The sequence below is a fragment of the Lynx rufus genome, unplaced genomic scaffold (assembly GCF_022079265.1).
Source record: "Lynx rufus isolate CCGP_SWC_20201006 ecotype Redwood Valley unplaced genomic scaffold, mLynRuf1.p SCAF_3, whole genome shotgun sequence".
NCBI lineage: Eukaryota > Metazoa > Chordata > Mammalia > Carnivora > Felidae > Lynx > Lynx rufus.
Genome location: NW_025814845.1, coordinates 49,333,321 through 49,349,176, shown reverse-complemented (window position 1 = coordinate 49,349,176; position 15,856 = coordinate 49,333,321). Strand labels below are relative to the sequence as shown.

Genomic DNA, 15,856 nt, shown 5'->3' with positions numbered 1-15,856 from the left:
ACCCAGACAAATTACTTAAACACTTGGAGTCAAAGTTTTCTTATATGTAAAATGAAAATAATACTATTATATCTAAAGCCATAAAGATGGTGTGTGATTTAAATTATTGAAGAAAGGTAAAGGTCTTGGAATTGTGTTGGACTTTAATTGAGCATTCACTGATGTTACTTATGACGGCTAGCATTATTCCTAATGGCTTTCAAAGTTGTTTCTCCATTACATATGAATTTAAAACAAAAATGAGATAAAAGATTTAATTACAATATAGCACTAGCTAGCAAACACACTTCAGTGATGAAAAATGGTAATTTACATCAAAGTAACAAGGGATAGAATAACAAATAGTATATAGGAAATTGAAATTGACCTAAATTCTAGGTTTCAATAACATTCAGTTTCTTTGAGGTCCATAGTAGGACACTTTACGTCCAGGAGAGAAGTGGTACAACTACTACCCATATCATACTTTTTATCCCAGTTTCCTGGTGGATTTAATAACATTTTGTGTACACTTAAAATTGTCTTCATTGTGATTATAAATTATATGGTTGCCTTTTCTGCATTTAAGCCTGTGAGAAAAGTACGCTCTAAAAGCCTATATCCTGCACGACTACTTTTGAAAGAAATTGATAAAAGTTATTTTTTTAAAAATACTAGCTCTACAGTAATGGGGACAATGATGTTGTTAGAATCTGCCTTGGAAATAAGCAATGTTCCATATGATGTTGGCTTCATCAGTGTAGATCCCAGAGTGAGGAAAATGCACAGTAGACCCATCAGCCGGTCATAGTTGCCACTTTATACCATGAGGAACAGCGGCTAAGCTGCCTGCCATATTCAGTGGAAGAGAAATTTTGATTATTCTCTGCAGCCGTGATTTTATGGACACTAGACACAGCGTGGCACATTGGTGATGGAGGTAACTTTATAATTCACACAACAAAATAGCTAATATTCTTTGACAGTGTTAAATCACTATATTGTATACCTGAAGCTAATATAACACTGTGTATTGACTAACTAGAATTAAGAAAAAAAGAAAAAAAATTGAAAAAGAAACAAAATAGTTGATCTTACATTGATTTAACATCTCATGATATGACTATTTTTATTTCTTTCATATGCCCAGAAAACTAATGTCTTGGTCAAGTATAGAAAGTATAGACCTTATGTGAAGAAGGGAAACTAAAATTATATTTCAAATCCTACCCCCCTTCCCCCCACACACTAAAGGGACCTGTATTTTCCAACTACTATTATATATACAGATATATGCAATACTATTTGAAATCTGTAATATATAACATATCTACATTTCTATATCTATACCTATCTATCAAGAGGGTAGATAGATAGATGAGGACACAGTGTGTGTATTTGGAATGTAAGGGACAGAGGACCAAATATTTGATAACCAGAAAGGTAAACTCTGGTAAATGTTAGTGTTGTTTATTAAGAACTTTGGCTCATTCTCAACACAGGAAATAGGTAAAATTAAATTTACCTACTTCTTCGAAGTAACTTATTTGTGCTGTGAAATGAAGGTGAAAGGCATGCATTTATTTCCTGAGGGAAGCTTTCAGAACATAATCTAATTTCACCACTTTTTTTTTTTTTAACTTCTGCCTTGGAAATAAGCAATGTTCCGTATGATGTCGGCTTTGTCAGTGTAGATCCCAGAGAGAGGAAAGTGCACAGTGGATCCATCAGCCGGTCTGTAATATACTGTGGTGTGTGTGAAAAATAAGCATGTGTTGTTCTAAACCACTATTTGTGGTGCAACCTATTTTGAAAGTATGTTCAATTAAACTTGAATTAAAATGAGTAAATCTTTTTAAAAAGATAATTTAAATAATAGAAATCATTTCTTGATTTTGTCAGTTCTTTATTAATGGTCATTTTATCATTAGAAAAACTTACAACAAAAATAAAGATTTTCTATGTCATTGTCATTTTTTTTCCTCTTCCACTTAAAGCTGTAAGGCGGGACTATATCAAACTTAGGGAAATCATCAACAAAATAAAAAGGCAATGTATGGAATGGGAGAAAACACTTGCAAACCACATATCCAATAAGGGGTTTATATACAAAAATATACAAGGAGTTCATACCACTCAAAGCAAAAGAACAAATAACCCGATATAAAAATGGGCAAAGCAGTTAAAAACAGGTATTTTTTTCCAAAGAAAACATATACATTGTCGACGGACACATGAAAAGATGTCCATCATCACTAATTATCAGGCAAATGCAAATTAAAACCACAATGAGATATCACCTTAGAACTGTTAAAATGGCTATCTTCACAAACACAAAAGATAATAAGAGTTGGCCAGGATGTGGAGTGAAGGGAACCCTGAACCCTGTATATATATATGATATAATGAAATATTTTCTACCAACCAGAAAAAGAAATTTTGTGATTTACAATGACATGGATAAAGCTGGAGGGCATTATGCTAAGTTAAATAAGCCAGACAGAGAAAGACAAATACTGTATGGTATTATTTATATATGGAATTTTAATTTTTTTTAACGTTTATTTATTTTTGAGACAGAGAGAGACAGAGCATGAATGGGGGAGGGTCAGAGAGAGAGGGAGACACAGAATCCGAAACAGGCTCCAGGCTCTGAGCGGTCAGCACAGAGCCCGACGTGGGGCTCGAACTCAGGGACCGCGAGATCATGACCTGAGCTGAAGTTGGCCGCTTAACCGATTGAGCCACCCAGGCGCCCCTATATATGGAATTTTAAAAAGTGAACTCATAGAACAGAGAGTAGAAAAGCTCTTGCCAGGAGCTGGGGCGACAGGTAGGGGAAATAAGGACGGATTGGTAAAAGGGTACAAAATTTCAGTTATACGATGAATAAAGTCAGAGAATCTTTTATATAACCTGAGGACTATAGCTGATGACCCCGTATCATGTAATTGAAATTAGCTAAGAGAGTAGAACTTAAATGTCCTCAGTAAAGACAAAAAAAAGTAAGCTGATACATGTGTTAATTATCTCAGTGGGGGTAATTCTTTAACAGTGTACAAGTATATCAAATCATTACGTGGTACATTTTATCTTACCATTTAATCTGTCAATTATACCTCAATACAGCTGAAAATTTTTAAATTAAAAATTTGTATTTTAGTTACAATCTGAAGATTACTTATTAGTAAAATAATATTTGCTTACTCTGAAAACTCCCTGTCCACTCTGAGTAAAATATATGAAATATATGCAAGTACCTATTCCATTTACTAATGTAAAACCTTCTAATGGAAATGCTTAGAGGCATATTTTGCACTTTCCTGAATCAACCAATCTAAAAATTGATTCTTTAGGCTAGTATTTTTTCTTATGTCTCAAAAACCAGGGATGGAAAGCTCGTGCCATTTAGCTACCCTGCACTAGATATCGTGTGTGTGTGTGTGTGTGTGGTGTGTGTGTGTTGTGTGTATTTTCATGCCTCAGCATCTATTCATTTCGATTCAGTTTATCTTTTATTCTGTTTTTCTGTGTCTTTACCGTTGGACACATTTCTTTTCTAAACAAAGTTTACTGACAAATTTTGGTTTGCACATTGCAATTACAGTCAAATGAATTTCAAAGAGGTTGTTGTTTTTCCTTCTCCCTTAATTTTCATTCTTTAAGCAGGATAAACAGTATTCTGAAGACATCTGTTCATTTCAAGGAGTTCCTGAGAAAGTAGCTGAAATATAGTTCTAAAAAGTAGCAATAGTACAAAAATAGGTTTTTGTGTGTGTGTGAAATAATGCAGTATCTTTGTAGGGGGCAAATTCAAACAAATCCTAGATTTCACTTGAACGTGAAAAGCTTTTTCAAAACTAAGTCCATCAATTTAAATTGTTGGATAAAGGATAATGACCCAAAACTCAATCATGATCACTTGAAATTTAGAAATAAATATTTCATTCAACTAACAAACACCATTTACCTTGTCTACTTAACATTTTAAGATTAATTTTCTCTAATGAGAGAGAAACATTAATGAAGGGAATTTCAGGATTTCAGATGTTGGAATACTTATGTGTCCCATCTGCACAATCAATTGTGATTTATAAAAGGAATAAATTATTGTGATGATAGTTCATCCTTTTTAAGAGGTATTAAAACTGGCTAAAAAGTAGAAGTTATTATGAATAAACTTCCTGATGGAGCTACAGAGACATCAGTTTTAGTAATCAGAAAGTCTTATATGCTCTGTTAATTATCATCTTATCCTCTCTTTGTGCTCCGAGTGCAGCTGAAGGACTGGAGGAGTTGATCAAACACAGTCTTGTGGCTAATTGAGCATTGCTGTCTGGATCATTTAATAGTTAATTATTTTTTTTCTTCTGTATTTGACTAAAATTGCTCCATATAGGGCAGTTCTCAAAGATTTATTCAAAATCAGCATTTTTCTAACATGTGAAAGTCAAATATAATTTTTAAAATTGAAAAGTAAATTACAAACTTGGTTAAAAGCTTGCAAAAAAATCCATTTCCACATGTAGGTTTCCTTCAGGAGAATATCATTTTAGTCTTGAAAATTTGCAAATTCAGAGAAAAAAATGCACATATCAAATTAGATTTTTACTTAAGTGATTACACTTGAAGGAAAGCATAGAAGTTTCCACGGAAATCTACTTGAGAAAGATTTCATTCCGAATTAAAAACCTTCTGTTTGGGGGACACCTGGTTGGCTCAATTGGTTGAGCCTCTGACTCTTGGTTTCAGATTAGGTCATGATCTCACAGTTTCCTGTGTTTGAGCCCAGATTCAGGCTTTGTGCTAGCACAGCCTGCTTGGGATTCTCTCTCTCTCTCTCTCTCTCTCTCTCTCTCTGTCCCTCCCCTGCTTACCCTGTCCCTGTCTTTCTCAAAATAAATAAATAAACTAAAAAAAAATCTGTTTCTATATGACTTTATACTCATAGCTTTATTTTTTATTTCAACAAAAGTGGCTTAAACTTTACTGTATGCTATCTGGTGCACTAAATGTTGAAACATAGACTAAAATAACACCGGGTCATTCTCTTCAAGGATGTGATTGTCGGAACAATCAGCCGGTAAACACAAGATCATATGCCTTCATAAAGTGATAGCAAAGCAACAACAAACTCTAATTGAGGAGCTATTGATCATGAAAATTATTTGTTTTTCCTTATTAGGCGGCCCTTGAAATGTGTGGTGGACAAGTATTAGTTACTCTAGAAAACAGTATGCGGATTTTAGGCATCCTTATCAGAGGAACCCAGGAAGCTGTGAGATAAAACAATGAACAATGTTAAAACAAAGCTCCATGTTTTATAAAATGTAATTCAAATATAAAAGTTAAATTATCAAAATTAGAATGAAATATGATATATTCACGTGTATATTCATTGCCCTCTCTAAAAACTGGTTTACAAATATTTTCTATTATCTTCCAAGCAAAAGCAGTATTATAAAATATTTGAAATTTTCATACACACAGCTTCTGTAAGGGCTTTTGTTATATATAGCATATCCAAAATGGGGATTAATATCATCATTCAGTGATTAAATCTTAGAACTTTTTTATTTAGTGGATCATATACATAGAAGAAATCAGAAAAAAAATTTCTATGAATAGTATAGGATACCATGGTTATAGGTGTATTAATCAGAGTGGATTATGGTAAAATAAATGCATTCCTTGTTATACATTTAATGTTTAATTAAATATTAAATATAATATAATGTTAATAAGAACTGCCTGGGGTATTATTATGGGCCACCCTTCATGCACTTTTATTTTTCACTTCACTTCTCAAAACAGCTATAAGATTTTAATGCAGCAATAAAACAAATCATTAACATAATATTCTATATGTGTTTTGAGAAAGGAAATATATTTTCTTATATGATCATGAATATGTCCTTTGCTGTAGACTTTGAAGTATTTTGGGTTTTTTTCATAAGGAACCAGATGCAGAGGGAAATTGGTTTGCAAGTTTGATGTGAACCAAGTCAGACAGTCAAAAAATGTGATGGCTTGAGGTGTTTAAATAGAACTCTCATCCTCATGAGTTTTGCAATTCTGATGAATCCAAATAATATATCTAACATGAATTTCGATGGACATATAGCAATTTTGCTTGGGGTTTTAATAACATAACTAATGAGGGGGCTTGGGTAGGATTTTTTTTCTGATGATATGCTGAAATAAACATTTCCCTCTTTGCCCACATATATCAATTTCATATGCTGAAGCCCTCTGCTATATACCTTTTTACCTTCTGTCTATCTTGTATATTTATCCATATTTTAATGGAGATTCTCATCAGTTTGGGAGCCAGAAATTGAATATTATGGGCAGAGAAGATTAAAAAATATATTTTAGAGACAAACACTTGGATAAACTCATACAATACCACCATTATTGCTATGTACAAAAAAAAATTAGGAAAAGGCATATTGACTCAATATTTCAAGGTTGTCAAAGCAGTAGTGACTAAAAAGCCAAACAAAACACACTAGTTATTTCATAATAATTTTACACTTTATTATTTTATGTTTGCTTCTCAAATATATAGCAAACAAATAGATCCTTTTTTTCTTACAATTCTTTCTATATGTTTTCTTTTTCTTTTCAGGTGATACAAACATCTACTATTCATGATGTTAAACAAAAATTCCACAAAGCATGTAAGTTTTATATATAATCTAGAATTTATGTTACAGTTTTCTCAATTTGGTTCAAATTTATCTGTAAAAATAAGTTCAATGTTATGATAGAAAGGGTGTATGGAAACCATAATTTTACATGAAATTCAGAAATAGTATGGTAAATACTTCTTGACTATAAATACTGCATTTTCATATCTAACTCTCTTATCCACAATAGTTTTAGTTTTTTGCAAAATTATTTTCTCTTTTATATTTGAACATATTTATTAAAACAGAAAACATCCTATATATGAGAATTCTTAACTGATAAAAATTATTTATATGTAAACAAAATACTGAACAAAAGTTTTACTGGGTGTGTTTATACTGGTCAAATCTATTCCACAAAGGAACTCTTTATACAATAAATTAAAATTATACTATTTAATTTTATTAATAGCTAAATTTACCTAATTAAAAGTTTCATTATTACTGGAAATATTTATATGAGGTTTGTTCAAATTCAGGTTTTATTTTTAAACCTTTCCAGTAAAGTTTACTCATAACTTAAACATAGTGAACATGTCTATAATTACTAGGAGGCACTTTTTATATACTCTAATTTTAAAGCAGTTTTAGATTCATAGCAAAACTTAGCAGAAAATACAGAGTTCTTATATACCCTCAGGTGTCACACATGCACAGCCTCCCCCATCAACATTTCACATCAGAATAGGGTATTTGTTACAATCTGTGAGCCTACACTGACACCTCATTATTTCCCTAAGTCTGTAGTTTATATTAGAGTTCATCCTTCGTATTTTACACTGTGTGGTTTTTGCTAGTGAACATTTTCAATGTCTTGTATTTAGTTGAGCACTATTTCTTTTCTGAAAATATTCTTAAAGTTTACAATTTAATGCTTTAAGCTATTTAAAAATAACTTAGAGTAAAATAGGTAGAATTTTTAATAGGAATAGAAAGCATATACAGTATGGAATAGAATTATTTGAAATATGCTTAACCAGTTAAAAATTCAAGAAGGTAAGTTTTAATATTCACCACAAAGACATGTAAGATTTGAGTATGCAGAAATAAGCCACAAAAGGATTATGGTAAGGAAAAGAGAACAGTGCAAAGTGCAAAGATTTGTCATGGAATTAATTTTCTAACTTGTAGCATGATAAAATTCCCTGTATATTTATGCTACTTCTAAATTATTGAAAAAATTCTCAAACTCCAAATTTGTGCCTTATCACCTACCATTATGTTAGCCATGTTATCCTGTTATTTACACAAGCATTTCTTTATTTATATATTAATGAATTTGTTTTGGGTTTTTCCTGTCTTCACATAAAATATGGATCTCAAACTAGTAATTGAACTTCCATCTTTGGAAAGACTTAGACTAAACTTCTCTAATAAGGTGGTTTCAGAAAGTTTAGATTCTAGCAGTAAGTGAAAAGACACTTGAAAATGATGTTATTACTATAATGTAGAAAGTTGCAAGAAAAATGCTTGTATTTAAGTTAATAATAACAACATAATAAATATATGATTTCTATTATTGTCTGGAAATGAAGAAAAGATTCAAAAGCTAATGCATGTGTAGAAGGAATGTGAAGTTATCTTGATTACTATTTTCTGATTCCTTTTATAATAGTCTATAATATATATAGACATACATAACAGTTACTAGAAATGTTAAAATTTTTGAACCAGAAATTCTGTACTTACGTGGTCCAGAGCCTACTTCTAGTAATAAGTGAAGTTAAGTAGTTTATGAAAAATCTTAGAAATGTCCAGTATCAGAACTGGATAATTAAAAAATATGACAATAATGTGATTAGTTTTAATAGCTATATCAAGACTTGAGGATTTCTTGATGACTATTATTTTACTCGTTTTCCTAGGCATAGTTCTAATCTTTAACAACTTTATGTAAGCTGTGACTTTTTCACTTTTTAAAAATTACTGTTAATATCAAAAGTAGCCCATCACTTAAAAAAAATAATATTCAGTAATTTTGCATTTATTATATGTAGCCAACATGAAAAAATGCTCAACGTCACTAATTATGAAGGCAATGTAAATTATAACCACAATGTCATCACCTCATATCTCTCAGAATGGCTATTATCAAAAAGACAAGAAATAAAAAGTGTTGGTGAGGATTTAGGGTAAAGGGAACCCTCATGCCCTGTCGGTGGGAATGTAAACTGGTGGAGCAACTGTGGAAAATAATACGGAGGTTCTGTGAAAAATTAAAAATAGAAAAAATAGAAATACTCTATGATCCAGTAATTCCACTTCTCTGTATCATCTAAATAAAAGTGCTAATTCAAAAAGATAAATGCACCCGTTTACACAGCATTATTTATAATAGCCAAGATATGAGAGCATAAGTGTCCACCTAAGTATCCATCAGTAGATGATGGATAGAAAAGATATGCTACTCACATACACTCACACACACACACACACACACACACACACACTGAAATATTCCTCAGCCATTAAAAAAGAATATCCATTTGTAACAATGGTCTATTTATCTCTGGGTAGACCTAAAAAGAGTATTAAGCTAAGTGAAATAAGTCAGACAAAGACAAATACCATATGATTTCAGCATATGATTCACTTTAAAATCTAAAAACCTCGGGGCGCCTGGGTGGCTTGGTCGGTTGAGCGTCCGACTTCGGCTCAGGTCATGATCTCACCGTCCGTGAGTTCGAGCCCCGCGTCGGGCTCTGTGCTGACAACTCAGAGCCTGGAGCCTGTTTCAGATTCTGTGTCTCCCTCTCTCTCTGCCCCTCCCCTGTTCATGCTCTGTCTTTCTCTGTCTCAAAAATAAATAAACGTTAAAAAAATTAAAAAAAAATTATAAAAAAAAATAAAATCTAAAAACCAAAACAAATGAACAAACACACCAAAACAGGAGACTCATAAATACAGAAAACAAACTGATGGTTGCCAGAGGGGTGAACAAAATAGGCGAAAGAGATTAAGAGGTACAATCTTATATTTATGAAATAAATAAGACATGGGGATGTGGTATACAGCACAGGGAATAGTCAATAATATTGTAAAAACATTGTATGGTGACAGGTGGTAACTTTATATATTGTGATTATTTCATAATACATGTAATTATTGAGTCACTATGTTGTATACCTAAAGCTTATATAATATTATGTGTCAATCTTACTGCAATAAAAAAAAGAAATATAATATTCAAGCAATTTGCATTCATTATACTCTATTTCAAAAAAGTATTGGTCTTCAAGTTGTACAAAGCACAAAAACACAATTTTTGCTATATTACATTACAGAGAATTATCTGTTAGTCAATTAAATTGGACATTATGTTTAATATATTTACCAAATAATAAAAAGCAAGCAAAAAAGTGTTGCTAACACTAACAATTTTACAATGCTAAAAATGAAACAAAACAAAGTTATGTGTTGATTGCCTTAATATTTTATGTTTAACATATTTAAATTTTTTTAACGTTTATTTATTTTCACAGACAAAGACAGAGTGTGAGTGGGGGCTGGGGGGTGTGTGGGGCAGAGAGAGGGAGACACAGAATCTGAAGCAGGCTCCAGGCTCTGAGCTGTCAGCACAGAGCCTGATGTGGGGCTTGAATCCATAAACCGTGAAATCATGACCTGAGCCGAAGATGGACGCTTACCCAACTGAGCCACTCAGGCACCCTTATTTAGCATATTTAAAACCCAATAACATTGAATACCTTATTTTCATAAATATATTCCAATAATAACAATCATATATATATGTGTGTGTGTGTATATATATATATATATATATATATATATTTATAACTACAATTGTTAGATTTTTTTCAAACTTACTTCTTTACTTTCTGACACCGAATAAATTTTTTATTACAACACTTCTGATGGTGTTTATTTTTAGGCCCTGCAGTTATAATAGGAATTGCTAATCTTGTAAAGAAAAAACCAAACTCATCAGAGGAACTGGGTTTCCTGAGGGGAGAGTTCTCTTATATGTCTTTTATCTCTATTCTGTGTTCTCTTCGGTGTTTTGACTGATCTTGCTTTCTAGTCTCCCTATTATTTCTCTGACTTTGTGTCAGCTTTACATTTTTCTTAGTTCTATTTTAAAATTTTCTTTACTGTGATTTTTTTTGTCCTGTATATGACTATCTTTTCCTCTCCCAGGGTTTCTAATTTCTTAGTTCTGCTGTATTTTAAGAGTCATGTTTTAGATTACCCTGGAGACAGTATGGCCCTCAGACTAGTGAAAGAAATATTGAATAGGGAGAAAATTACAATGCAAATATTAGCAGCAAGGTAAGAGGAAAAGAGGAATGGTTTCATGAAAAAGTGATTCTGATAAAACTTTCAATTATATATATGCACACACACAGTTATCTATTTCTTAATGCACAAAAATTCATGCAATGCCTCCGCTGCAATACTCCACTAGTCTTTCTTTACCTCCATACATTTCTTTACTCACATTTGTAATTATTGCTCTTGATTGTATCTTGAAGCCTCTCCTATAGAGTCTCAAATATCATGCTATATGTTGTGCTCCACTTACTCTCATATTCTCACAAAGATTGTGTAGAAGAATTAAACCTTGTTGTTAAAGCTGAACTGAAAAATTAAGAATCATTCAAGGTCCAGGTGACACTCTGACTAAAACTATGTGAATATTTTCTAAGATTTCAAAGGATTAAAAAAAACCATCCATGTTAAAAACAAAACAAAACCCGATTACATAATCTGAGTAGCATTACCTTATTTCATGTTACTCAATTCAACAACTATTCCATGATTTCTTTATTTTAAGTTAAATTTAATTCTCTCTTGGGGTATAATATGACTTTATTAGAATAATTTTTAATATTTTATGTTCTAAAAAATAATAGAACTTACAAAAAGCCACAGCCAACTGTGTGTATACTAATGTAAATCTGTAATGATGTAATCCATATTGTAGATCTAATCAATTGACAAAGTATTTGCCAGAATGACAAGTAAATTCCAGTGGAAAAATTCTGCCTGAATGTTATAAGTTATTTTGTTATGCTTTATAATACTCAAAATTATTTAAGTTCCTGTAGTCTAGACCTCCACAGAAGTGAGATGTATGCAATAGTTATCATGGACAAAGCAGGAGATATATTAATAAAAATAATTTAAAGATTTGTCAAAGTAAAGGTCTAGTGAATACATTCTTTTGGAGCTGTATCATTACTTGTCTTATTAGGAAGGAAGCCAAGGAATCTAAACCAGAAATTAGAAAATACCATTGCCGTACAAAGTTGTATAAAAGTAGAATTTCATCTAAACAGCTTTTTTTTAAAGAAAAAAAATCTTTTTTTTCAAATTTTTAAAAACTTTTACTGATTTTGTAGTTAAAGGTGATTTGCAACCACAAGATAAGGTGCTCTGAAAGCTATTACAACATCATCCATAATCTCTAAAAAGAAACTAACCATCAACCACTTATTGTGAATGATGACTTCTATGATTGTTTGGTGGAGGTAAATACCATAATTACAATTAAGATGGATGAGACAAAAGCTCTCTAAAAATCTGATATACAAGGGAAGCCATTTTAGATTTCTTTTGAAGTCAATATGACTGTATACAAACTTTGTTTAAACAAAAAGCCTGATTCATGGCCCATCAAGCATCCATTGTCTACTTGCTTTGTAAATAAGTAGCCTAAAGGAAAACCATCTTGTCCTTAAGATAACAATCAGTCCTCTTACTCCCTGCATTCCTTGATGTTAACACTTGTGATTCCTGCCTATATGCTAATTTAAAAGCTTTTGAGCTTTTGCTAAAAAGTATGTAACTTTATAAAAATTCTTCCTTTTCTAGAACACTTTCTTCCCTGTGAAGAGCACGTTTCCCAGACCACTATTCTAACTTAGGTCAAATAAAGCTCTCTTTCTTATGTTTAGAGACTATAAAAAGTTCCTTTATTTTGTGTTGACACTGTTATGCCCAGAATTCATGATCCCCAAATACCGCCAGGGAGCCGAGTCCGATGCAAAAGCAAAGAGCCTTTATTCGAGCTAGCTCGAGCTCAATCCCCTACCTGCACCGATGCAGCGGTGAGATACCAGGGGGAGAGAGCGGGTTTCAAAAGGACAAAGGTTTTATTGGGGCCTAAGGGCAGTTGGTGAGGTAATGGCTGTGGCCTCAGCCAATTGGCTGGGGAAGGGTCTGAGTCCTGTTAGGCAAGTGAGTAGGCGGTTACTCAAAGGGAGGAGGCTGGTCAAGGTGAAGGACACAGAACAAGATGGAGTTGGCCGGCGTAGGCCCGATCTTTCAGACACCAGTTTTAACGTTGGGTGAGATATAAAATTCAGTGAATATCTGAAGAATATTGAATGTGATCCAATCTTTATGCAGTAACAAATCACATAACGTTCCCTAAATGTTTTTAACGTTACATCATAACTTGTATTTTCAAAGCTTATATCAAAGTTTGTACACAATTGACAAGAATAACCATGTAAAATTTTGATTCATGTGAGCATGTGTACAAATACTTGATGAATAGTTTCTTTCTAGATAATTCATCATAAATATTTTGGATTCTTATGTGAGACTAAAGTTTTAATACTTTTCTATTTTTTAAAAAAACTTCAAGTACTAAATACTTTTTTAGTGTTTCTAGATCAGGTTTCTTTTGAAATTATCAAAATAAATTAGGATGTGTGATATTTTGTTTTATAATAAGAAATATATATTTGGTTTTCCTCCCAGTTTTTGGCACAGAGCCTCTATAACTGTCCCTTGATACTTAAAACCTCTATTTCTCCTTCAAATGAATGTCACTTTGTTAAATTTCATATTTTCTGTCAATGATTATAGCACCATTTATCGTTGTTCTTTGGACATTTGAATCCCTTTAAAAAAAATTGTTCATTAAGTTTAAATTTTCTCTTAGGCAGAGAATCTCTATTCTTTACCCCATGCTTGCTCATATCTCTTTATATCTTTAAATCTTTCTATCTAAAAAATTCGCTAGGGGCGCCTGGGTGGCTCAGTCAGTTAAGCCTACGACTTCGGCTGGGGTCATGATACCGCGGTCCTTGAGTTCAAGCCCCGCATCGGGCTCTGTGCTGACAGCTCAGAGCCTGGAGCCTGTTTCGGATTCTGTGTCTCTCTCTCTGACCCTCCCCTGTTCATGCTCTGTCTCTCTCTGTCTCAAAAATAAATAAATGTTAAAAAAAATTTTTTTTTAAATATTCGCTAAATTATCAAGACATAAATGACTTTTTGTTCCATATGAGAATCCTTGATTTTTATACTCTCATTTTTTAAGTTGAAATTATTATAGCTGATATCACAGAGCTGTTGCTATCAAATATTGTGCTTTATAATATCTTTGGATGTCCTACTGTAGTTACCTTGCATTAACATTCATAATAAGAAAAATAAATATAGTTAACTTTTATGAAATAGTCACTTTGTTATGAATATCCTAAGATATTTCTGTGCAGCAAATATTTAAAAATATCACAGCAATTTTATGATCATCTTATAGTATTCTGATTTTCATTTTACAGATAAGTCTTTTTAAATTTTTTTTTTTCAAGGTTTATTTATTTTTGGGACAGAGAGAGACAGAGCATGAACGGGGGAGGGGCAGAGAGAGAGGGAGACACAGAATCGGAAACAGGCTCCAGGCTCCGAGCCATCAGCCCAGAGCCCGACGCGGGGCTCGAACTCACGGACCCCGAGATCGTGACCTGGCTGAAGTCGGACGCTTAACCGACTGCGCCACCCAGGCGCCCCTGGATAAGTCTTTTTAAAAGATTAGATAACTTGCCTGTGGTCACATAGCTAATAAGTGGCAGAGCTGGAATTCAAACTCAGAAAATAGGGCTCTGTAACCTGTATTCGAAGCACTAACCCCATCCATTGCCTCTTTTTTACTGAATCATGTTTTTAATTATTAGGCAGAAATTCGAATGATACTTCTTTATTTTACTTCAGAAATACTATGGTTAGTCCTCATTTGCAAAGAGGAACTAATTCAAGAGTTTGTTTTACAAATTATGTAATGAATAATATTGCTATAAGTCTAAGTATAGTTCACAATTGGCTATAAAAACTGAAATCTCTGGGTAATGTTACATGACACCATAAGATCGACTATGAAATTAAAAACAATGATTAATATGAGTAAGAAGAATGAATGCAAATATGGTTTGTAATTGCTAATGGAATTTTCTCCTGTGAGATTGATCTAAGAATTAGATCAATGATCTAAGAATTAGATCTAAAAGAAGTTTCTGAAAGAAAAATTAAGTCATTTTATCCATGACCTCTGTGTTATCTATTAGTTGACAATACCAAGTTTCAATGATGTTTATAATCCACTTGTCTCTGCAGTTCAGAGCCTGGGGAAGGAGGGACAGGGGAAGAAGCAAGAGAAAGAACTGTGGAATTAGCAGACCAATTGTAGTTTCAGCCACATGAAGGGATTTATTTGTGACAGTTGAAATGCATATAATTCTTTGCCGAAAGGCCAGGGAGATATAAACAATGCTAAACTTTGAAAGGTTCAAGGAGAATAACTCAAAACAAAGATAACACAGGAAGGATTTATGACACATCATATAGAATAATGAGTATTCTCTAGGCAATCTGAAGGAGCCTCCTGGACAAGGCTGTAGAATTCCCTGATCTCTCAATGAAAGAAGCTAGAAAAATGATAAATGTAACCAAGGGAAGAAGTGGCAGAATTTTTATCTTAAAAAAGCTCTCCACTCCTACCTCTATAAGTGGCTAACGTTCTTTTTCTAATAGTTTCTTCAGCAACAGAAATTATGAGCTTTATCAGTAATTTAAATGAAGAAATGGAGTGATCTGGCAGATTATTCAGTCGAGTAACAGTCAATGTTGCATTTTGGGGAAGCTATGGGAATTAAGTGGCTATTTCACTTCTAGAAATCTAATCACCAAAGTCCAGTAAGACCCTTGGCCAGGGGGAGAAATACCATCATTGTTTTAATATTACATGTAGATTTCAAGATTGAGATAAGTTAATAAATTAATAAGTTAACATTGATGCTCTGGTCACTGAAGAACTTCTAACAAATTTGCCAAATGGCACACAAAAAATAGGTTATATGGACAAAAAAGGTCTTTCAGGTAACTGCATTCTTGATGAACCTCATACAAAATATTTCAGGAAAAGAATAAATTTTTAT

At 32.7% G+C, this 15,856-nt stretch overlaps 1 protein-coding gene across 2 annotated transcripts in view; it reads left to right on the top strand.

The window, feature by feature from the left end:
- Positions 1 to 15,856, top strand: part of TECRL (trans-2,3-enoyl-CoA reductase like) — a 123,260-nt gene that overhangs the window by 19,003 nt on the left and 88,401 nt on the right. For both annotated transcript variants that reach the window (XM_047092152.1, XM_047092151.1), the window contains exon 2: positions 6,611 to 6,662. In XM_047092152.1, coding sequence (XP_046948108.1) covers positions 6,611 to 6,662 — 52 coding nt within the window. The remainder of the gene's footprint in view (positions 1 to 6,610; positions 6,663 to 15,856) is intronic.